Below are 25,341 nucleotides of genomic sequence, written 5' to 3'. Positions count from 1 at the left end.
TGGTGACGGAAGGGAGACAGTCCTATCTATTCTGTCCCGTTAGTCATCTTTGTCCATCCCTAGACGGCCCAATTAATCAACTTGGGCCCATTTCCAGCCGTGCTGATCCTGTACGGGTTGACTCTTTTGACTTGCGGGTACACTTCCAGAGGATCTTTCTATATTTTTTTTTCCATAATTTTTTGAACATTATCCTACCCGTTGATAAATATTTCCAACAGAAAAAGTTGGCGGAACTTGGACGGGCCCTAAAGAGAAAAATGAATTTTCTTAGTGGGGGATGACGTGGCGTTTCTTAAGAAGATTCTGGGAAAGCCAGCTGTCACCCTTTAAGAAAATAAATGTTTTTATTTTGGGAGATTGATTTGAAAAACTCGACTGGAAGGACGGGCCCCCTGCTGAGATGAAGAAGGGCGAGGGCGGCTGCTTTTGACGGCAATCGATCCAGAGGCGTCGAACGGGAGTAAGTCATGCAAGAGGTATGCCAACGATCGCCGCCCAGATCTCGATCGTCTTCAACTTTCTCAGATTTCCGTTTACATCTCTAGTTTTGATAGTGATCTGAGACTTGGGGATGGAATTGTTCTACCGCGTTCTTTGATCTTATGCTTCGTTCTTGGAGCAGCGAGAAGGGCTTAGGCCGCCGCTATCGGAGATTTAAGGCAAATTCAGGGTTGTTTTTGGAGGAATAGCCTTCCAGGCGGCTGTTGCTAGCGCCCTTTCGACCTTTAGAAAAAAAAAACGAAAGGGGGTTCCTTTTAGCTGATTTTCCTGATCTAAGTATTTTCCACATCCGAATCTCCAGTGAACCCATTTTTGCGTTTTTGGACTTGGAAACCAGATCAGATCAGTGTTTGCGGTCTGTTATTTTTGTTGAGATCTGTGCTAGATGGAGGCCGCTTGATCGAATTTTGATCACCGGCGAATATCTTTCTTGCCCTTGTAAAGCTTAGATCAAGTAGAGTGTTTGATGCTTGCTCCATTGAATTTTTATTGAACCGAAGTCCTTTTTTTGTCGGAGTCGACGTTCTGTTCCCTCTAACGTGGAAATTCTAAAAAGAGGGCTCAGTTTTCTCCTTTATCTCCGTCCCCATTTCCTTAAATTTGGTTGCTTTGCCCACGCGTTTTACCAGTTTGTTATGATTAACCTTACCTCCTTTTGGGTTTTTTGGTATCAAAATTTGGAATTCCTTTCGACGTTCTTTAACTCTGATTCGGTTTGTTTTAAGCCAAAACAGAGAATTTCATTTAGATCCATTGCGACAGGCACTCGATAAAACATACTATTTTTGGAGTCTTAATATTATTATTGTTTTGACATTATTTCACGTCTAATTTTGTTTGTAGCTGTCGTTACTGGCTTTGAGCTGTCTCCTATAGAAAATCATTCCGAAGAGGTTTCTTCTAGAAGGATGGTTCTAGGTTTCAGTAATTCCTTAGCAACGGGGGCAACAAGATCTAGCACAGAAGACAGCAAGGCCCTCATCGTATGCAGAGAAAGAAAACACTTTGTAAGGCAAATACTGGACGGGAGATGCGCCCTGGCTGAGGCGCATGAAGCCTACATCCATTCCCTCAAGGGCACTGGACTTGCCATTAGAAAGCTCGTCGCCGTCGAACAACCAGCAGAATCTTCACTATGCACTTCGACCTCTGCAATTTCGGAGCCGATAACATCGACAGACAACTATTCTGAAAGGTTTCATGTCGCCCACATGAAATCAAGCGGAAGCGTCTCACAGATTGTTGAAGAAAAGCCTCCCGTTGTGCTGACTGTCAATATGCTAACATCTTCTGGTGGATCTCCAAAACCAGATGCTTCTGAGAACAAAGAATGGGACTATTTCAGCATTTTTCATCCCATGCACAATCGATTACCCGTCGAAGATATTTCCAAGTCAGAGGACGATCTGCCTGAGTTAGAGGAGGAAAAAGAGCCTGCTACTTCTTTGACTGACGGGTCTTTCAGTCCGGAAGAAGTTGATACTTTGTCAAAGAAAACGGAGGATGAAGCTGAGGAGAGACCTTGTAAAGAAGTTCATGATGAAGTTCAACCTTTGGCGTCTAGTACAGCAAACGAGGTCAAGAAAGAGAATTTGCCGGAAACTAAAGCTGAAGCTAAAGATATTCTTATGAGTGTGAAGGACATTGAACTTCTCTTCATCAGAGCCTCCGAGTCTGGAGCTGAAGTTCCTAGATTGCTGGAAGCAAATATATTTAATTACAACTTAACCTCTTCTGATGGGACAGGTGAGTGGCCCTTTAATTTTTTGTATTCTCCTCTCCTTTTACATAATCACCGGCTTTGGCGGTGACATTGAGGCCATTAGGGGTGGTTGATGGTGGCGTTAAGTTGACGTGGACGATCATACATTAACTCATCAAATCGTCAACGACAACTACTAGTGTTGACAATAACACCGTCAACTTCACCAGGACATGATGAATCCTGGGTGCGACAAACATTTTTCACGATGATCATTGCTTCCAAATTTTATGGTGTCCAAAGAGAACTACAGAGTAATAATTGATAGTTCAATTTCGATCAATATTCTCATCGGCTTTTTCCCTTCTCAGCAATGACATCAAAGACGCCAACGTTTCTCTCTGCTCTTCTCTTCTGTTGCAGGAGTGAACTTCCTGCAACTCAAGGTGAGCAATTTGTTTCATTGGTATGCCGTAACGCATTTTTAAACCTGGCTGTTTATCAATGACTAACACTGCTATGCAGACCCGCAGGACACGCAGTTGAAGCTGGACTGGCATAAGTCATCCTCATCGCTTTCATCAAGTTCGAGAAGCCCAATGATTGCACCACGAGAGAATGGGCTCGAGCCTGCAAGTACTGTGCTTAATTCTTGCATGAACTCTGGCAGCCACGCTTCGACTCTCGATAGGCTGTACGCATGGGAGAGAAAGCTCTACGATGAAGTCAAGGTGGGAGTTGAATTCTCTGTCTCTCCAAGATTCGACTTCATCTGATGTGCACAATTTCAGGCGAATGGGTTCATCTGTCGGAAATACGACGCCAAGTGCAAGCTGCTAAAAAGCCAGGACTTAAAAGGAGAGAAGCCAATCATAGTGGACAAAACCCGGGCAGGCGTCAAGGACCTGCACTCAAGAATCTGCGTTGCGATACACAGAATCGATTCCATCTCCAGGATAATTGAAGAAATCAGAGACAAAGAGCTACAGCCTCAGCTTGAGGAGCTCATCTCAGCGTAAGAACAAGAAAAAGCCCACCAAGAAGTACAGTTTCTTGACGTTATTATGTCATGTCATGGTGATTATTGCTTGCAGGTTTAGCCGTATGTGGAAGACGATGGTGGATTGTCACAGACTGCAGCATGAGATAATAAAAAAAGCACTCTGTGGCAGCGCTGCCCGCCAGAAGCCTGCCCCTCAGGCAGAGTATCTACGCATGGCGGCTGCAGCGCTGCAGGCAGAGCTCAATGGGATGAACACAAGCTTCAGCAAGTGGATAATAGCCCACAGACTCTACTTGCAGGCCATCAACAACTGGGTGTTAAAGTGTGTGAAGCGGGTCGGGCAGCAGAGGGGGAGGAAGAAGGACAATGTCTTCCCGCCCCGCCGGGCCACGGGGCCCCCCATATATGTGACGTGTGGCAAGTGGCTGACTGAGCTGGATACGCTCCCGATGAAGGAAACTTCCGAGTCAATGAAGAGGCTGGCAACAGAGACGTCGCGGATAATCCCCTGGGATGAGAGGAAGAGGAAGAAGAAAAATGATGTGACGGTCAATGGCGAGGTGGTTGGCGGAGAGGTCATTGACTGGGGGTCGTGCTTAGTGACAGTGCAGAGAGGGCTGGTGGATCTGCTGGGTAAGTTGGAGGTGTTTGCAGAGAAGTCGGAGGGAATGTACAGGAGACTGGGGAGCGAGGTTTTGATGGTTAGAAGGAAGTACGAGGTGCAGAAGGCGGCGGCAGACCAGCGTAATTCTTGATCGTGGCGCCAGCTTCAATATTTGGCCGATAAAATCCTCTGCCTGGGGTATTGCTTTTTCGATAAGTGGCTTGAAGACGTCTACCATGAAAGGCCTTCTGCCTTTGCATTTTTGAAGGTCATGTTCGTCCAACTTTTTATTGTTCCCACTTGTAAGTGATCCATTCCTGATGGTTCCTGCACGAACATTGCATGATGTTACAACATTTTTCGGGGAGACTAATTTTGAAGTAATTCTTCGAGGGAAACTGAAATTGAAGAAGTCCATAAAAAAATAGCATCCAAGCCTTGATTTGATGCTTGGACATGAGGACTGAAACAACTCTTCACGCCTAGGGCTCAGAGGTTGTGGGATTAATTTTTAATAGGCGAAGACTGTGAAGTGACATAACATTTAAATTGAGTTAAAAATATAATTTTCCTTATCTGTTGCTCGAATAGAGTTTGGTTATAACAGATTAATGAATATAATCCAATTAAATAATATTCGGAATCATTTAGATGTGTTAAATACTATGATTTTTGCATGATATTTCTACAATTAAAAAAATCCAATGACAGGCAAGTGATCTGAGAACTCATATAAATAATAAAATAGATGAACAACCCTTCATTTAGCTCGTACCGAGGGCAAAATTTTCAAGCTTATTAAATTTATGATGTAAACATCACGGAATTCAAATCCCAGTGGGAGAAAGTGTCCCTGAAAATTTTATGTTATAATCCCAGAATTCCTCTTCATTTCATCTAGTTTTTTAAATGCTCTCATGGGGGAAATGAATAATACTGTACGAGCAGAAGCTTTTGATAGGTAAAAACGTTCTTACTTCTTTTAATTTTGTAGGGTAATTATATACAGATACATTACCAAACAAAATGATGTTCTTGCCCCTTAATGGGAAGAAACAAAATAACATGAAATATGGCAATGACTATTTCCTCAACTTGTGTGCCCACGTGGATATCACATGTTGGCCTTCCTTAACACCTTCCCTCAAGTGAAAGATTGTAAATTGCTCATTCCCAGCTTGGACACAAATGACTCGTGAAGATCCTGTGATAGTCCTTAAGTCAAGAGATTAACAAGTTGTAGCTTTGTAGGGACATAGCTAATCTCCATGACATTGGCGTCCAATTTCTCTTTGACGAAATGCCCGTCGATTTGATGGGGGACCATTGTGGCGACGCCCACACAGGACAAGTTCAACCACACCGAGCTGCTCCTGCTGACGCTCAGGATCCTAGTTTCAGATATTCGGCCTAAGTTTGCTCGTAAGTGTTACAATGTTATTTCCTTGTATTTTAATTTTCGTTTTAACGACCGGACTGGGCCATTATGTTTTGGGCCTCGTCTGTTATTTTCTTTTGTCGTTGTAATGTTTGTCAAGGGGGACATTGTCTCGCGAAGATTTCTCCCCCTATTGTCGGCCACTTGGCAGCCTTCCTCCATACATAAGGGGACGGCATGCCCAAGGAAGCCAAGGTGTTGATTTGAAAATTTTGAAAGTTTCTTCTTCTTTGAGTATTGTTCTTTAGAGAGTAGTGTAGTTTGTAGATCTACAACTGTTAAAGATCTTGCAGCCTTCATCGCTGCTTCCATCATGTCCACATCGAGATAACTCCGTGGATTGAATCGTCCTCCACGGTTTCTTTTTTCCGTTGCTTGGTTGTTGAAGAAATCAAGAAGACGCACTTCTTGGAGGCTCGCCTGCCCAAGGAAGCCTCTTCTTGACAACACGACACCGACGCTGTTGAGCCACCGCTTTGTCATCGTCGCAGTGGTTCCTTGTCACCGCTGCCATAGCCTCCACCACTACGGCTGCTGCAGTGGCCGCCGTCGCGACCGTTTCTGAAATTCCGCAATTGGCCCCTTGCAAGCCGTTGCACTCCCCCCCCCCCTCCTGCATCTGCGAGTCCACGCACCTCGCGTCGAGCGCCATGCATTTCTGGCGCCACTCACCCACGCCAAGCGCCCCTGCGCCGCGCTTTAGCACCGCACGCTCCTACGCTGACGCCCCGCGCCTTGCAGCCCTACACCGAGCGCCCAGCACCGCGGACACCAGCGCACAGCACCCATCATCGCGCACCCTGTGCTAAGCGCCTAGCGCCGCGCGCCCCTCACGTTGCGGGCACTCGCCGGCTGTCCTAGCACTGCAGGACCTGCACTCTAGTGCCATAGTCTCCAGTGCCGCCCTCTCCTTTACCATTGTCTCGCCGCTGCTCTCCTCCGTTATGTGCCATCCTCGTGCCTTAGCCTTCGTCATCAAATCATTGTCGTCAACTCGCTATTGATGATAAAGGACAATTGACTATTGTCTATGACAGGTTCGATATTTCTTCCTCTCCTTATCAGTATTATTATGTTCTTCAGTGCCGTCATCCCCTATCTATTCCTGTGCTGCATTTAAAATACAAATCATATTGGATAGCCACCTATGTCGAGAGGTAGGATCTTCTTGCGGTAGAAGGCTAATCATCTGATAATGAAAGCTGTGGACGCCTCTGGGCTATCGAGTTCCTTGCATCTTAGGTATTTTGTAGGTTTAGTGAGTGATTGAGAGTTTTGTCCGTGTATCGTTTCTTTTTGGAATAGTAGCGGATCATCATTCTTGACTTAGCCGTTGCCTTATTTCTCCGTCCAAGAGTTTTTTACCCTCGCATCCATATCATTTGATGTTCATAGTTTGTTATCTTCTTGTGCTGTAATATGAGTTGACGATCTCGGCAAGTTTGTATTACATCACAATCTCTACGTGCTTCTTAGGATCGTGCTGAACAGGATCATGATCAAGACTCCTGACAGATTTGTTGTCACATTGAAGTGTTATAGGCCCTTGGGGCAGAAGCCTCAAGTTAGAGAAAATTCTGTCAATCAAGAGTGCTTCGCACCTTCCGTTGTCAAGGGCCCTGAATTCTTCTTTATTGTTGGAGAGTGAGACAAGTTTTTGCTTCTTGCTATGCCATGTGACTAAATTCCCCTAAAGAAGGGAACGATAGCGAGTAGTAGATAAGTGGTCAACATGCAAGCCAACATATTCAGAGTCAGTGTACATTTCATAAGGAATTGATAGACATTGGTGGAAGGTGAGAGTAAGTCCTATAGTCCCCTTTAAAGATCAAAGAACTCTGTGAGAAGCCTGGAAGTGAGAAAGTTTAGGACAGTGAGACGGTTTGCAGAGTAAGAAATATCAGGTATAGTGTGCACAAGATATATAAGTTAACAAATAAGACTTTGGTAAGTATATGGGTCAGCAGTAGGTTAATTTTCATATTGCATTAAGTTTTAAACTAACATCCAAAAGAGTGGCAAGAGGTTGGCATTGAAGATGGTTAGTCTCATTCAAGAGATCATAGATATACTTTTGATGAGACAATGTGATTCCAAATGGTGATTGAGAAACCTAGAAAATACTTCAACAGGCCTAAGGTTTTTATATCAAATTGAGCTTGAAGTTGTTCCCCTAAGGTAGCGACAGCTGATGAGTTACCATTACTTTGTTGGTAACTAAAGCTCTTCATGAACATATTCAATCATTCAAACCAAGCACGAGGTTACTATTTAAGTCCATAGAGTGCCGTTTTAACTGACAGACTTGTCCATGTTTTAGGTCGTTTATACTTCCTCGTTGAAATTCCCATTGCAATTTTTTTAGCCACAAGAGATATCAAAATACATACACTGTTTGTCTTAGAAACTAATGCAAAGGTTTCAAAGCAGTCAACGTCATATTTCTGAGTATATCCTTGAGCGACTAGTCTCGACTTATTTAATTCAAGTTGGCCATCAATGTGATATTTGACAGTATAAACCCATCAACAACCAATATATTTCTTGTTGGGTTCTAGAGGCCTTGACTTGGATGAACAACTCAAAATGATGCGCAGCTGAAGACTTTTGTAAATCGAACGGCATCAACGAAAACACATTAAAACGAATTACCTTTGCACGAATCTCATTCGTGATTTCTTCGATCCCGGAGCGAGACGAATCGAGCTGCTCAAGTATGCAACCTGTAGATGTATCCACGCAGTCATCGGCACGTCGGATCTCCTCCTTCTCGTTGACGAGCCCCGTTCTATCTCCGTCGGCATCGTTACGTCGTCCCGATCACATCAGGGATGGAGATGGGGAGTGGGGATAGTGGAGACGAAGGGAAAAGGCCCCTGAACAATTCTGCCCTGGGTGAATTTTGTTCAGGGCCTTAAGTATATCTTTCAAAGTCCAAAAGACCATTTGCGTGTGACCTCTAAGCCCATGTATCAGTCTAGTTAACAACTCCAACGGCCTGATAACCTTTATTGGCCTTCCAAATTAATTAACTATATCATCATATAGATTAATTAACGTCAGATCGATTTAACCCAATTGATAGGTCGGGACTCCGACACGTGGGGTGCCAAGCTACACCTCGTGTTCTAGAAGATACAAAGGAGTGTGTATCGACTCACTCATGGAACCTTTTCGTCATCAGTTACTGTGTATGTATAATCCCTCATCCACTTGGTGCTCCTTGGACGACTTAAGGTATGGTAAACTGTCAAACCCTAATCGATCATTCAAGTTAGTACTAATGCATTAGGAAATCATCGGAGAACTCTTCTTCGATATTTCACTGCCTTGGCCAAGGACTTCGCTGCATCGTCTTCCTTGAGCTGTCACCTCTCATACCGAGGGTGGACGATTCCATCTTGACCACTCAATCGCCTTCGTGTACTTCTTGATGCACCCGAACTAAGACTGTTTAGAATCTCATGATTAGAGACTCGTTGGCCATAGCCAAAGTACAACCGTCTGTCCACAAGACGTCTTTGGTGTGTCAGGTCTAAGGACCACTTACACAACCGTGACGTGAATCAACTTGATTGACAGTTCGGTATAATATCATTCAAGGATTCGTACGGATCAATTCAGTGAACTCTTTCCTCCAAAGAGCACCCATTATCTATCCTCAGTGTCGCCACACTAATGGCTATGGGACGGGCCATACTCATCATATGAGTGAGGCTAGATAGTGCTATTCTATCTGGATACTTTGATGTCCTTCTCGCGTATCCTTTGAATAGGAATGTTTAGAACACATGCTTAAAGACTAGTGATCTCTGTATTACGATCTCATCATAATTCACTAAGTCCGATCATGTATTCATGGACTTCATTATACGCATCACAGGTGCACTATAATGAATATGTTCTATTAATGAATGTGGAACGAGATGTGGAATGTGTGATTGGCTTGCCGGCCACATATATTTCCATCATTTCTTACCATGAGAAGCATGGTTCCTTCTCATGTATGATAAGTAGGTAAAGTCGCAATTTCATCATCCATATCGTGCTTCCACTGAAGTTGAACAGACACCTCTAATGGAAATATACGTGGCCGACAAACCAATCACACATTTCTTGTCTTGTTTCATGTTAATTAATAGAACGTATTCATTATAGTGCACATGCAATGCTTATATTGAAGTCCATGAATACATGATCGGACTTAATGAATTATGATGAGATCGTAACACAAAGATCAGTAGTCTTTAAGTGTGTGTTCTAAATATTCTTATTCAAAGGATACACAAAAGCACATCAAAGTATTGGGATAACATAACAATATTTAGCTTCACTCGTATGATGAATATGGCCGGTCCCATAACCATTAGTGTGGAGTTACTAAGGATTAATAGTGGGTGCTCTTTAGTGGAAAGTTCATTGAATTGACCCATACAAATCCCTGGATGATATTATACAAAACTGTAAATCAGGTTGATTTACTTTACGGTTGTATAAGTTTTCCTTAGACCTGAGACACCAAAGACGTCTTTTGGAAAGACAGTTGTACTTTGACTATGACCTACGTATCCCTAATCATGGGATTCTTAGTTTGAATGCGTCAAAACATTTACAAAAATGATTGTGGGGTCACGATGGGATCATCCACCCTTAGTATAAGGGGTGACAACTCAAAGAGGACGATGCGATGAAGTCCTTGGTCAAGGCAGTGAAATATCTGGAGAAGGGTTCATCGATGATTTCTGAACCCATCATTACTAATTCAGATGACCAATTAGGGTGAGACATTAAACCATAACCAAAGTTATCCGAAGAACATCAAGTATATGAGGGACTATTCATACACCATAAACGATGATGAACAGGTTACATGAGCGAGTTAATGCACACTCCTTTTTATTGTCTAGAGCACAAGGTGTAGCTTGGCACTTGACTTTTTGGAGACAAAACCTATCGATTGAGTTAAATCGATAAGTTGTTAATTAATCTACACGATTATATAATTTATTAATTTGGACGGCCAATAAAGATTAGTGGGTCACTCGAGCTGATAACTAAACTAATACATGGGCCTAGAGAGTCACATGCAAATGGTATTTTGGATGTCAAAAGATATACTTAATTTTTTAGGGTTTTATAAAAGATACCCCTTAAGTATAAATAGGGTAAGGACCTAAGCGAAATTCACCGACGCCAGAATTCTTTAGGGGCCGTCCCCTTATTCTCTCTTTGGTGTAGCCCAAAAGCCCATTTTTTGAGGCCCATTGGCAAGTTGTGGTCCAACAATAAGATTCTTCTAGAACTGACAAGATCTGCAGAAATATACCTAGAACCCTTCAAAATCCTCTGACAAGATTTTCTCTAACAAGATCTTCTGATAGGATTTTCTCTAAAAAGATCTTATGACAGGATTTTCACTCACAGAATTTTCTCTCACAAGATCTTCTGATAGAATCCTCTGCTAGATTCTTCTTTTGACAAGATCTTTGCTCTAACTTTTCAAAGCTGCATATCTTCTGTTTTGTCCCATCACGATCTTCTTGAGCTGCGCAAATATCTCGTGACAGCTTCTACAGGGCGCATAATCTGCATGATATCTCTGTTCAGGCCTGTCAGGTTGCTTATCCTTTGTTTTAGCTTGTCATAATTGTTTTTCTCAATGATTTGACTTGTCTTGTCATGGGTATAGTCATTATGGGCTATCCTGCCCTTCTTGTGGCCTATACAAGGTTCCCATGTACCCCTGAATGAGTATTATTGAAATCTATTGTCTTGTTGAAACTGATGTTTCTCCTGTCTGAGTGTTCTCCTCGTTATAGAGTGCTTCTATGCTTGTGGATTTAAGTACAACCACTTATGGATTTAAGGGTTGGAGAGGCTAGTTCTGTGGATTCAGGACTTAGCTCCTTTAAATAGAGCAATGCTTGTGGATTCAAGTCTTGTTCCTATACTGTTCATGTACAAAGACTGCGTCACTCTTCCCCCCACCTCCTCTCCACTCCCAATGCAATTGGGATAACGTACGTAATAACGACGATGGAGATTGAATGGGGCTTGTCAATGAGATGGAGGAGATCCAGCGTATCGAAGACCACCTGGATATTTTCAAAGGCTGCACACTTGAGGAACTCTACTTGTCTTGTCTTGCTTCGGGACCAAACAAATCATGCTTGTGATTCGTGCACATGTTCTTCATTTATGGATTTTATCAATGCCATTGCCATTTTGTTTAAGTTTTCTAATGTGGATCATTTTGATTTTTTCATCTATATCTAGGCCTATAGAACCTATCAACCTCATGGATTGACCTTGGAAGTGTGATTTGGTGAAGATTTACTAGGAACATTTTGTGCTCAAGTTTTGCATTTTATATTTCAGTATTTTTTAGAAAGGAAAATATATGGTATGGCAAAGAAGTTAATCATATGTAGGCGCCAATGGAGGTTATGAACAAGGAGTATGATCTATAGAAGGGTGATTTTCCTCTTGGCGTGAGGCAACCTGTTTTCCTCTAAGTCAACTTTGAGTGAAGTGATGAATGATTTGTGGTTGTGGCCGTTGGCTAGAGGATGAAATAATAATATTTGGGGAGACAGCTGGAAACTCAATCAGACCTGATTGAGATGCATTTGTAGACATAGGCCGAGAGGGAACTCAGTTGGTTGTTCTGAAATTAACAGGTGAGAGGGTACCACTTCAGGAGAGCCAGATATCTAAGGAGGTATGTTGAGTGTGGACATAGTGTGGTCATCCTTCATCAATACATGGTACACGATATCTATAGAGTGACCTGCTCCTTGCTGATAGAAAAAAACACCTTCATTGAAAGTAACATCTCTAGAGATAAACATGCGGCATGTAAGAGGATGATAACACTTGTATCCCTTATATGTGTGGGAGTATCCAAAAAAGACACAAGTTAGCGCTCATGGAGCTAACTTGTTTGCCTAACTCGGGTGTGGATACACATAACATGTACATCAAAAAATCTGAAGCTCCATGTGGTTATGAAGCTTGGCACTTGGAGAAGCCTACATAAAAGTGTCTAATAGAATTTTATCATTAAGAGATTTAGTGTGAAGCTGACTTGAGATGTGAAGATACAATAGTGCTGCTTTCCCCAAAATAATTCAAGGTCATTGCTCTGAATAAATAGGACATGAGTTTTTTGCAAACATGTGTCCCCATTTCTGTTAAGCGACCCCATTCTGTTGAGGGTACACATGCATGAGGATTCGTGGATAATAAATACCCTTCTCTCTAAAGAATGCAGTCATGGATGAATGCATGCGTTCCTTTCAGTTGTCAGTTTGAAAACGTTTAATATGGACCCTAAATTGACATTTAATCATCAACACAAATTCACTTATTTGTGGATCTAACAGCATAATGTAGACTTCTGATTTGGCTTTCATAAGATGTATCCAACATATTAGGCTCATTATAACTTGAAAGTTTTTATACAAAATTGATGCATATTACATAAATATATGTGTTCTATTGCACGTACTTGCATGTTATCATAATCAAACAGACATAAATAGCTTGCACTATGGTTCAAGATGTGTGTGTATTTTTTGAGTATTTTTTCATGACATCTTGATCTAAGTGCATTGAAAGATTAATTTTTGCAGGGCATAAAATACTTGGCTATAGTCTGTTAAGACATCTACTAATTTTTCTGGAATGTTTCCACATTCTTTATAACTTTCTGAATAGTATGTAGCCAAGAAATATTTTTAGAACTAATCGAATATATTTTACGATATTATTTGGATTTAATAATGCATTTTAATGAACGTAAATGGTTTTCCACGTCTGTCCTCCCCAAATTAGGCAAATGATTCACTGCGTCAATCATTGTCTATAGAATAAATATGGCATCGCGATTCGCGATGCCATAATTATCCAATCATTGCTTTTTCTATCCTTGGTGTGGATGGCTCGAGGAGTTATTCCTTGTTGTCTTTTTCATGCAACAAATGCATGCGGCAAATTGTTAAGCGTGTGCATTTATTATATTCAAAGAAACATTTTTCTAAAACAAGACACATTTATGTGGATGGAGTGGCATGGAACGCTCCCAGCCGTGTAAAATGTATACACTCTCTCTATCTTAACTAGAACTGATTTCATTGTTTTTAGCACAAGGTGTCATGTGAAAAAAAGAAAATTGCCTGGCAAATCAGAAAGCACAATTTTTATCTGGCAGGTGCGCGCCTGGAGGAGAGATAAAATAATTCCTCTAAGCTTAAGTGAGAGTAAAATGGTGATATCTTGAGATCCAATCGCCCTATTGCGCCCAACTTTTGAGGATAGGTTTGTCGTTTCACCCTATATGACCAGATGGTTGGATTATGAAGTAGAGTTTGGGAGAAAGGGGAAAACCATGAAGGAAGCCTTCCCTAACTAGTTTTAGCCAAGAAGGACATAGGATCTGCTTTTGAAGTTGATAGTTCTTGGATCTGGAATTGAATTTGTAACTTTCTTCTTCTCCCTTTTAACACCATCTTGAAAGTGTTCAAAATACCAAGGCATGAAAAAATATTAATGCCCTTGGAGGTGGTTTAATTGTTGAATAACACTGCACTTTCATTCAAATTTAAGATCTTACTTTAATTATTCATTTATAAACTATTCTCATCTCATCTGATACCTAATATCCATACATCAAGCTTGAATTCTACCTAAAAATTTTCCCACCATTTTCCACTTTCTGTCTATAGATTTTCTCTCTCAAGATTTAGACATTGATTGTTGAAAAAATCCATTCCATATCTATCATACCCAAATTTAAAATTTTACTAAAAAATTCGTCCATCTTGAAGTCCAATTTCTAAATAAATTGTTTCGCTTGATAACTCCTAATTAAATACATAGAAGATTTATTGATAAATCACATTTCATGGCATCATGTGATTTCATTTTTTTTGACCCAGAGGTCAGAAAAAATCATATCTGTAGTGCTCTGACCAAAACCATAAATACCAATATAAAGAATCTACATACCTTTTAGAAGTTAAAAAAATTAAACATAAAAATGTGTCACTAAGTACATAATTAGTTCATTCTCTAAATTAATTCAAAAAAATAGAATAAAAAATTCTTGAGAACGTGTCTCCTTGTGGTTCAATCCCTTTCTCATCCTATACATACCAATTGTGATCAAGGGTAAAGATTACAATTGTGATTAAGGGTAAAGGTTAGAATTACAAATTTATTGTAATTCTAAATACACTATTAATTGAATTTGATTATCTAATTTTAGGCTTATCAGCTCACATTATCCACAAGAAATAAGAAACCAACAAAAACTATGCAAGTCAGAGAATGAGGCCAAGCCCCACAGGTCATTTCTGTCAGCTTCTAGGCTGATCGATGAGGAGATTGGATCATCTCCTTGTGGCCTTCTCCATCTATTCTAACCTTATCCGCCAACAGAGAAAGGAGAACTCAAAAATATGGATTGTATCATAAAAAAGAGTCAATCAGTACTTAGACTAGATTAAATCAATTGGTTCTATTCAGAGACCCAATATGGTAGATTCGACCTCATAGGGGTACTTGCACAATACTTTAGAATACATGGTTTACTAAGAAAGAAACATATAAAGGAAAGAGAATAGCACCTACTGAGACCCTCCTCAAGTTGGGAGATATATTCTTGATGCTCATCAACCTTTGAATGAACTTGATGGTCGGACTTTCGTGAGAATATCTGCTGCTTGACCAGCTGATTAATTATACCTCGTCTAGATTATACCATTATCTATTTCTCCTGGATAAAGTATATGTCATTTTCTACATGCTTTGTAAAATGATGCTAAATTGGAATATGTGCTATGTCAATGGCCGAATCTCACAAAATAGTATGATTGGATCATCTTGAGGAACTCTCAAGTCTTCAAATATTTATTCATCCATAATGCTTCACATATCCCCTTAGCTAATGCCCTGAACTCAATCTCAAAGCTAGACCTTGACACTACATTTTACTTTTTGCTTCTCCATGTAACAAGACTTCCTCCAATAAGGGAGAAACAACCTGATGTCGCTCTTCTGTCTGTAATTGACCCTCCATATTCTGCTTCTGTGTACACTTCGATAGAAGTATTTCCCTCTCTTTTGAAGAGTAGGCCTTGTCCAGCCGTTCCCTTCAAATATGACAGAACACTATGGGCTACGTTCGTATGAGGTTCCTTTGGGTTGTGCATGAACTGACATAGTGTTCCTACTGTAAATGCTATATATGACCTTTTATGACTTAGGTATACTAGCTTACCAACCAATCATTGATACTGATGTTTATTGACTGGAGCATTATTTTTGCACATGTCTAGCTTACCATTTGGATCCATTGGTACAGTTGACGACTTCCATTATGTCATCTTTGTCTCTAGCAGAAGATGTAGTGTATACTTTGTTTTTGAAATGAAAATCACGTCTTTAGAATGAAGGAGATTCGGTGACTTAATGACAAATAGCTTACCCTTCTGGATAATGAGATGTTGAATTTAATATTCATCATCACATGATATTATAATATCATTAACATACACTAAGAAGATCACAACTCCCCCTGAGATATAATGTTTGATGAATAAGGTATGATCCCAATTACTATGTGTGTATCCTATTTCCTTAATTAATAAGAAAATTTTGCCATTCATACCCAGGGTGACAGCTTTAACCCATCTAGAGCGTTTTTTAGTTGGTATACTTTATTTCCCCCTTGCTTAACACTGTCTTTAGTAGATAATTCCATAAATACCTCATCCTCCAAGTCACCATGTTGAAACACATTCTTAATGCCAAACTGATGCATCTCCCATCCCAATTTTGCTGATACTGCTCCCAATATTCGTAGAGTATTCAGTTTTGCAACTGGGGAAAACATGTCCTGGTTATTGATTCCATAGGATTGGATACACCCTTTGGAAACAAGTCCAACTTTATTGCACTGAATTGAGCCATCTAAGTCATATTTTATGGTATATACCAACCTAAAATCGGTTATTTTTTGACCTCCTGGTGCTGATACCAACTCCCATGTATTATTCTGTAATAAGACATTCATTTCTATCTCCATTGCTTCCCTCCATCTTGGTATTTTCACTATAGCATCCATACTTTTTTGTACAACTTCACTGCCCATTTTGGTGATAAGTGCAGGATAGCTAGGAGATATTATTGCATAACTAACGACATATGATAGGGGGTACCTTCCCTGTTGTGTATGAGTCCTCTTTCCCTTTACCAGTGCAATTGACTATCCAAGGTCTCCATCATGGATTCCTTCAGCTGATCTTTCTTCATCAATGACAGAGGTTTCTGCTTCTCCTTCTTTTGATTAGCAAAATTCAGTTGTTGGTCTCGCATCATTTGTGGGAATTTCTGCATTATTTTCTTACTATAGGACATGACTGGCTATTTTTCATGGGGTTTGAAATTTATATTACCAGTGCCTTCCCTGAACCAATTTTGGAGCTGCATAGCTATTGTCTTCCTCTTTACCATTCTTCATCATAGTATACTCTGGAGTGCCTCCTTTGAATCTCATATTTTCTCACCTGATGAGTTGTAGTACATTTGATATTAATGGAAGATCACATCTGCAAATTTGAAGAACCTCTCATGGTTGAACTATAGCATTTATATCCTTTTTGTGAAGGGGAGCGACCCAGTCATAGACACTTGATTGCTCTTGGAGTGAGTTTAATAGTGGGATTGTGAATATGAAAAAACAGTGTGTATCCAAAGACCTTCACTGGAATGGGAGAGTACATTTTGATTTTGAGGAAGTGCTTTGACAAAAACTCCAAGGGACCTTGATATTCTAGATTCTTTGATGGCATTTGGTTGATTAAACACACAGCTGTCAGTCGTGCATCTGCCCATAATAGACTAGGGACTTGACCCTAGAAAGGTAATATATTGGTAGTAGCAATCACATGCCCAAGTTTCCTCTTTGCCATGCTGTTTTGTTAGGGAGTACTTACACATGATGACTCATGAATAATACTACCCTGATCATAGCAGAACTTGTCCAAGGTACCATTAAAACAATTCGTAGCATTATCAATTCTGAATTTCTGAACTGTAACAACATATTATTTTTAATCAAATTACATATATCCTGAATAATGTTTGATACTTCTGACTTGTATTTAAACAAATGTACCCATATTACTCTAGTGCTGTCATTGAGAAGGACTAGGAAACACCTTTTCATGTAATCAATGGAGTTCTGCATGGTCCCAAATATCTTATGTATAGAGTCAAATGGATGATTTTGTCTCAAACTAATGCCACAAAGTGAAGCTCTCTAGTTTTTTCCAAAGATTCAGGCATCATAAAAGAATTTTGATACACCACTGTTTATAACATAAATTGGGAACAATTTCCACAAAATATCAAATGATGGATTCACAGTTCTGGAATGTAAAATCTTGATCTTCTTCAGCTTCTAATGTGCCTCTTCAACGTGACCTCCTGGCGTAGACTCCTGGTTCCCCACAGTTAGAGCATCGCCATGATCATCTTCCATTTGAATGAATCTCTTTTGCATATTAATAGATCCTATCCTTCGGGTGAGAACCTTGTCAAATAAAAAAAAATCAGAGTTCAGGATCATAGTACACTTAATATCTTCAACCAAACGCTAAAGAAAGATAAGTTGAGCTCTCAATTCCAGTACCTGTAGTACTGCCTTGAGACCTCCCAAGTGATTAATGAAGGCCGTGCCAATCCTAATTACCAGACATATTCTCCTCTAGCATTTATCAACTTTCCCGGGTTTTGACTGAAAGAGTAATTGGTGAACATTACTCGAGTTAAGGTGATATGATTCATTGTCCAAGAGTCGACTAACCGGTCTAGTTTCAATGGGGATGAGTGGCCAAATTTTGAAATTGTATGATCACCTTATTTGACCGTGGAGGTAGAGCCAAGCATGCCCTTGAGTCATTCAACCTCCTCCTGTAGGCTGGTTTATTCTCCAACTGTAGTGACTGGGGGGCATTTATATTCTTCTTGGTGTGCTTCTTCAAAATCATCCTTTCTACCATATTAAGAGGTTGTATTATGTGCCTGACTAGGACGAGATGGTCTTCCCTGAAGTTTCCCCCAGTTATGGTTGTGTTTCTTACAATATTTGCAAAGAACTATTCTTTGTCTATGTCTTTTGATTCGTCTGACTGTTCTGGGTTGCCTAAGATTTTTGTGTCACTGCTTTGGACAAAATATTTGTGCCACAATCAATAGTAATGACTCTAAAGCTACTCCAAACCCCTCATCTTCTTCGTGAATAATTTGAGTTGTATCTTCCAGATCTAGGACTTTTTCTTGATTCATAATATGGCTCCTCACTACCTCATAATCACATTTTCGGCCCATACGAAAATTTTGCAACCTCTCCTTTAATACATAGGCCCACTCCATAGAGTTTGAATTTCTTACAAGGCTATATTGGTCTATCACTCTTCGTATAGACTGCAATTGATTTATGTAGGATGTAATGTTTCTCTTACGTTGGACTAGATTGACCACCCTGGTCACCAGGCAATATATTTTTCAGCCCCTGCCTTTGGAGCTCCTTTATGTGTGTGATCCCATATAGCCTACCTTGTCGTCAATAAAAGGAAAATTTTAACCTCCTGCCTAGACATTCTCTGTAGGAGCCATGCGCAAATTTGGGCTTCTCTTTGTTTCCAAACATTGTGTCTTGAACGTATATGATTTGTAGAAACAAATAGGTGTTCAGAGAGATCCATACCTTCTAAGATAAGCTCAATATGCTGTCCCCAATGCAATGTATTGAGCCCAGAATATCATGGCTGTTTTGTTACCCTAGGGAAAATGATCGGAGTGGAATGGTCATATTGTTGAATAGCGTACGGATTTATTCTATTTTCATATGCTGTTCCAAAAATATTTTGATCTTCCAAGTCAACCATAAGTGAAAAGAAGTGAGTCCAGCACCCTTCTCCTTTGAATAACCTTACCCTGCGTTGGTACAGACAGAGTGGACGGAGCCAAGAAATATTTTTTTGGTAAATGAATGAACCTACTACTGACCCATTCATCAAATCTGGTTGCCAAATGTGTTGGATGCTTGGATTTTACCACTGCACTCGATTTCAGCTTAGGAGGTTTGTGCATACATCCAACACAGTCGTGTTCCTTTTTTATCCTGCAGTATCTTCCTCACTGACCTTCCACCAAAACAGTTTTTGGTAAATGAATGAACATACTACTGACCCAATCATCAAATCTGGTTGCCAAATGCGTTGGATGCTTGGGTTGTACCATTGCACTCTATTTCAGCTTCGGAGGATTGTGCATGCATCCAACACAGTCCTGTGCCTTTTCGATCCTGCAGTATCTTCCTCACTGAATCTACCACCAAAAAAGTTTTCGGTAAATGAATAGGTCAGTAGCGGGTTCATTTTTATCCTGTGTAAGCTTTAAACTAACATCCCCAGGAGGGCCAAGATTTTGGCACTGAAGGTGGTTAGTATTATTCAATAAATCATAGAGATACTTTTGCTTTGAGCGTGTGATTCCAGCTGGCGATTGAGAAAACTCGAAACCAAGAAAATATTTAAGTAGGCCTAAGATTTTTCTATAAAACTGAGCTTAACTTCTTTCCTCTACAGTCGCAGCAACCGATGAGTTACTCCGAGTAATAATGTTATCATCAACGTACACCAGGAGATTGACAAGACTTCTTAGTGATGTATGATGATAAAATAAGCCATGGCCACCATCAATCTTTTAATCCCAAATTATTTTCAAGAATCGAGTGAATTATTCAAACCAAGCAGAATGTGACTTTTAAGCCCATAAAATACCCTTTTTCATAGACATGGCTGTCCATGTTTTAGGTCATAACCACGAGATGTGTTTATTTTTACTTCCTCATTCAAATTCGCAGAAATGAATGCATTTTGAATATAATGTTTAAATAAATTCCAATTTTTTTTAGCCAAACAGTGCAGTGTTCTTTTAGTAAATCAACGCCCCATTCCCGAGTAGATCCCTGGGCGACTAGTCTCGACTTATATTGTTCAATTTGGGCATCAACACGATACTTGATGGCATCAACCCCATCGACAACCAATATATGTCTTTCCATGGGGATGCATGGTTCCATCTCATGTATGATTGGCATGTAAAGCCGCCATTTTGTGATCCAAGGCCTGCTTGCACCGTGCTTGAACAAGTGCCTCACAGATTGACCCGGAAAGTGTGATTTGTTGAATATTTACTAGGAATATTTTGTGGGCAGGAGTTGCATTTTCTTATATTAATATCTTTAATAAGGAAAATGTGTGGTGTGGTAAAGACGATAATCATATTTAGGGACTAATAGAGGATCTGATCTGTAGGATAATGATTTTCCTCTAGCTGTGATGCAAACTGTAAGACATCTTGGGGCGAATTGACGAATGCTTTATGGTCATCTTCGTTGGCTAGAGAATGAAAAAAAAAAGACCAGGGGAGACAGCTCGAAACTCAACTAAACGTGATTCCGATACATCTTTAGATATAGGTCGGGAAGGGAACTTGATTGGTTTTTCTGAACTTCACAGGTTCGAGGTTATGACTAAAGGAGAGCCAGATGTGTGAGGACGTATGTGGATAGTGAAATAGTCTGGCCATCCTTAGTCAATTCACAGTACAAGATGCCTATAGACTTTCCCCATCATTGCTGATCGGAAAAAACACATTCATTGAATGTAATGTCTTTGCAACTAGACATTGGAGACATAGAAGAATGATAACACTTGTATCGGACAAAGACACATGTTAGCGTTTGGGGGACTAACTTGTTTGTCTTATTTGAATGTAGATTAACGTAGATGTACATCCAAAAATTGGAAGCTCTAGGTGTTTCTGAAGCTCCATGATTTCATAGGGCTGGATAAGAATACCTAGCAGAGATTTATCAAAGACGGCTTTAGTGTGAAGCTGATTTATGACGGGAAGGGACAACAATGCTGTTTCCCCTTCAAGATATATTTTTGATATTTCTCTAAATTAACAGGGCATGAGTTTTGATCTAAAATATGTCATAGTTTTCGTTCAGTGAACCCATTCTGTTGAGGGGTAAAAGTACATGAGGATTGATGGATAATACCCTGCTCTCTGAATAAGGTAGTCACAGATGAATATATGCGACTGCTTTCTGTTTTCAGTTTGCAAACATTAATATAAGCCCCAACTAGGCATTTAATCGTTCCCAGAAATGCACCTAAAATAGTGCATAACATCTGTTTTGGCTCGCATTAGATGGTTCCAACAGAATTCCCTAACATCATCAACAAAAAAAGGACCCGATAAAAACTGTTCAAGTCAGAGAAGGCGGTCGGGTCCCACACATCACAAAGACTCATCTCAGAAGAACCAAGATGACCTAACTGATGTACCACAAATCATGCATGCACCTCAACATTTTTCAAGGGTTTATGAAGTCATTAAATGTCATGGACATGCATTTTTATGTTAAATTCCCTTTTTATGTAATTATTCATTCATTATGTAAAATATCATATTTTTAATAAGTGTTGCATTGCAGAAAAATAGTATGAAACTCGTTGTTTGAGTGGAAAACAAATAAATAATAATAATGATAAATATCTAAAAGAATATAAAATCATCGAAGGAAAAGAGGGCCGCCTGCAACTCAAGCGCCATCCGCAGCCACACCCACATCCAAGGTTGCAGTCGTAGGTGGCACACACATGTGCAGCCAAGTCCGGCTCCTCAGAGAAGCCCCAATGCAAGAGCAGCCGACCCAAAGGTAAGTAGAGATTTCTTTCAATTTGTTATGAAACCGAATTTCGAATTCATATTCTGTCAGAATTTTCTAAAACGAGCAACATGGGATTGCTATATGAGGTAGTGGATCGGGCTGGACCACATATGGTTAAAAATGTGATCGCGGGCCATTGGGCCGCAATCTTAAGAAAAATACAAACAGAACCAGACCGGGTTTCACGTATATGTCCTGAAGCCCGTATCCGTTCGGGCTTATCTTAAAGTTGTTGATACAATCTTTGCCGTCAATCTTCTTTATGAAGATCAAACGGTCAGGATCAGCTCCTTATATTTTTTATTCTTTTCCTCCTCTTTTCAGAAAACAGCTCAGCATGGGCGATGTCCTGCACAAATCAGATGCACGCACAAGGGCACTTGGAGTTGTCGTGGTGCCGCTCACGGAGCAGGGTCCACCGTAGCTGTAGGGGATCCACGGCTGCAATTTAATCGTAGCCGTTGATCCCTCTTACAGATGACCCGACAGTCGGGAATATTCTCCATCATCTTCTTCCTCCCGCAACGACCTCATCGTCAGAGACTTCACTCTCGCGTAGAGAAGGCGGATTTGCGCCGATTCGTCGCCGAAGTCGGCAACGGAATTATCCCATACCGTTCAGGAAAGTTCAATATAGATATATTGAACTCCACTTAATCTTCCTATAAAAATTCATAAAAAACTCCATATATACTATTCAAATATTAATGACTGCATGCAATTCCTTATTTGTATTATTATTATTAAATTCATTCTCTCTGTTATCCAACGCATGAGGCAAATCTACCTCCAAGAGCTAATCCCTGTGGATATGACCTTTCTCAACGCTATAAATATCGGAGTAAGATTAAAAATAAGAAATTTTATTTTATAAAGGTTAAGATAATAACAAAGACAAAATTAACACACCCATTTTTGCGTTCGTCAAAATTACTTCCCCTAGCCTGAATTGAATTTTCGTTAGGAGTATTTTTCTGCATATTCGGGATTTCTTTTTCTTTTTTGTGATATTTGTTGCAATTAATTTATATTGCTTGAAATTAGCACAAAAAATACGAGTCAGATATCATCGTTAGTATATTTGGCAAGCTTACTTGAACAGGGAAATTTTTTAGCAAGTGGGCAAAGTAAAAGTAAAGGTTCTATTGACTATAGGAAAATGTCTCACCCATCCTTTTTACTGTGAGATTTCAAATTTCGCCCAACGTCAAGCTAGGGCAACCTGCTCTAGGATTGAGGATGAACAATATAAAACGAGCTACAATGAAATTACAGAAAAGACTGCACGTGGACCACAGATATGTGGATAATCTTCAGCAGATCAAGAGATTATTGCCTGCTCGCGTGGGGAAGGTTAAAGAACGGAATATATCGTTGACCCCAGGAGATGATGTTCATGCTGTCGATTCGTGGCATCTGATACCATGCAAGAGTGGAAGTTTTTAATAGACAAAAAACCTTCTTACTCGTCCTTTTGTAGGGTTTCTAGACACAAATACTTCACCAAACAAAATGACAGGCTGGCTTCTTAACGGGATGATACAAAACTACGGGAAATATGGCAACAGCAAAAAATTTCTTCAGTTTGTGTGCCCCCGTGGGTATCACATGTAGGCCTTCATTAACAAATACAACTGTTATCTTCAATGAAGACTAACATTAAATTCAAAATTTTGATAAAATTGGTGGCCAATTTTATCGATAATCCAAAGTTATTTTCAGCATCAAATATTTGTTTTAATGCACACTTTATTATATAAAAGGCATGGATTGATCAGCAATATTATTCAATTTAAAATCCCGCATATATGGAATACTAAATACCAAACACTTTCCACAATTTAGCAAAACTGGAAAACACTACCCAATTCAAGTTTTGTTTTAACTAAAACTTCAGACGTAAACATGGATTCAAGTTTTGACCAATATTTGCGGTGGAGCTACATACATATGTTCATTGATCTATGGGTACCAATATTTATAGTAATGTTTTATTTGAATTTCTGACCATTGAGTGAGAGGTGTCGATCAGTCACGATTCTGATACGATACAATAATCTAAGCCGAAAATAAGCTGTCTTCTCATTCCTTTTCTTGGTTATACTCTCATCCCCTGTGCTCGTATGTCACGGTCTCTGCGCCGAGAAACAACCGATACGATGACGATCCTCCCACATTATCGTGTTATTCTCGTTGAGCATTCAATGTCACTCTTAGTGAGAGGGAGATAATTAAAGAAGCACGCATGATCAATACCAACATGACGTTACTGTGTCGACGACATGATGTCACGAAGCACAAGAACAACATCAAAATAGCTACTTTGTTGGGGATGCCAGAGAGCGCACTGGCCCGCAACAGTTTTAAATGTGGCCATGAGGAAATGACTTGGGGCAAGGCGGGTCGTCTGTGAAAGCCCACAGTTGGTCATCTACCATAGGCATTTTTCCTCACTCAATTTTCCCATTCTGGGATATATTGTCTTCCCATCCTGCACACGTAGAAACAATAAAAAGATGATGACGATATGATGACGCTAAAGATGATAAAATTACAATCATACTTAAGCGAAAGAGGATTACGAGGGCCATATACGCGGCGGCCATACAGTAGTCCAGCCCCACCTCTGCCCGCACTCTGAAACATATCCGCTTCCCAGTCTGCATTATGAGATAGAAAGATAAAGATGAACGTAACGATGAGATAACCACGAAAGTAAAGAAGATTAGGAGGGTAACTCCCGTACCAGTTTCCATAAATGCGGGCGACATCTCGATCCTACCATTCTGAAACATATGGTGTTCCGAGCCTGCAAGAAGAAAAAGTAAAAAAAGCTTGATGACGAATATAATGATACCTCTGATGAATAACATAATGATGGCGCAAAAGAGGAAATGAAGATTGAGAGGCCCTTGCACACACCAGCTATGCGCGTGGACAATGCCTCGCCGCCCTTTGTCTGAATTATGTTCTGTTCCGAGACTGCACTTACAAAAGTATAAAGATGAAGATGAATGTTGCCTTCCGAGACTGTACCTATAAATGTTAGTAGGCGAAAAGCGATTTTTATGATAAAGATTACAACGGAAACTACCGCACCCTTCCTTATCTCCGTTTCCGGCATACACGGGACGAAGGCTTCATTCTCCGCACTTATGAACACGATGTTGTCCAATTCTGCACTTACACAGATATGAAGACGAAGATGAACAGAAACGGAGATGACGGAAATATAGAAGATTAAGAGGGTGATCTACGCACCCTTCTCCATGAA

The 25,341-nt window shown here is 40.2% G+C and overlaps 2 protein-coding genes across 2 annotated transcripts; one reads left to right on the top strand and one right to left on the bottom strand.

The window, feature by feature from the left end:
* Positions 1-349: 349 nt before the first annotated feature.
* Positions 350-4,180, top strand: LOC144708480 (uncharacterized). The gene is made up of 6 exons (XM_078581843.1): positions 350-479; positions 1,348-2,250; positions 2,578-2,652; positions 2,732-2,937; positions 2,998-3,221; positions 3,301-4,180. Exons 2-6 carry the CDS (start codon positions 1,413-1,415, stop codon positions 3,962-3,964), a joined length of 2,007 nt encoding a protein of 668 aa, XP_078437969.1. The 5' UTR covers positions 350-479; positions 1,348-1,412; the 3' UTR covers positions 3,965-4,180.
* A 20,125-nt stretch (positions 4,181-24,305) lies between these two features.
* Positions 24,306-25,341, bottom strand: LOC144716548 (uncharacterized). Its single transcript, XM_078591696.1, has 4 exons — positions 24,990-25,341; positions 24,814-24,876; positions 24,650-24,727; positions 24,306-24,558 (listed from the first exon to the last, which is right to left on the bottom strand). The coding sequence occupies exons 1-4, from the start codon at positions 25,189-25,191 to the stop codon at positions 24,518-24,520; spliced, it is 384 nt and encodes a 127-aa protein (XP_078447822.1). The 5' UTR covers positions 25,192-25,341; the 3' UTR covers positions 24,306-24,517.

The sequence above is a fragment of the Wolffia australiana genome, chromosome 1 (assembly GCF_029677425.1).
Source record: "Wolffia australiana isolate 7733 chromosome 1, ASM2967742v1".
In the NCBI taxonomy this organism is placed as follows: domain Eukaryota; kingdom Viridiplantae; phylum Streptophyta; class Magnoliopsida; order Alismatales; family Araceae; genus Wolffia; species Wolffia australiana.
This window is presented reverse-complemented; position numbering and strand designations above follow the sequence as displayed.

Excerpts from the sequence above, each read along its gene's own strand:
- LOC144708480 (XM_078581843.1), top strand. The coding sequence starts at position 1,413 with ATGGTTCTAGGTTTCAGTAATTCCTTAGCAACGGGGGCAACAAGATCT. Across the intron at positions 2,251-2,577 it reads AACCTCTTCTGATGGGACAG|CAATGACATCAAAGACGCCA; the intron begins GTGAGTGGCCCT and ends TTCCCTTCTCAG. Across the intron at positions 3,222-3,300 it reads CTTGAGGAGCTCATCTCAGC|GTTTAGCCGTATGTGGAAGA; the intron begins GTAAGAACAAGA and ends TATTGCTTGCAG.
- LOC144716548 (XM_078591696.1), bottom strand. The coding sequence starts at position 25,191 with ATGCCGGAAACGGAGATAAGGAAGGGTGCGGTAGTTTCCGTTGTAATC. Across the intron at positions 24,728-24,813 it reads GCCCGCATTTATGGAAACTG|ACTGGGAAGCGGATATGTTT; the intron begins GTACGGGAGTTA and ends CTCATAATGCAG. Across the intron at positions 24,559-24,649 it reads CCGCCGCGTATATGGCCCTC|GATGGGAAGACAATATATCC; the intron begins GTAATCCTCTTT and ends CTACGTGTGCAG.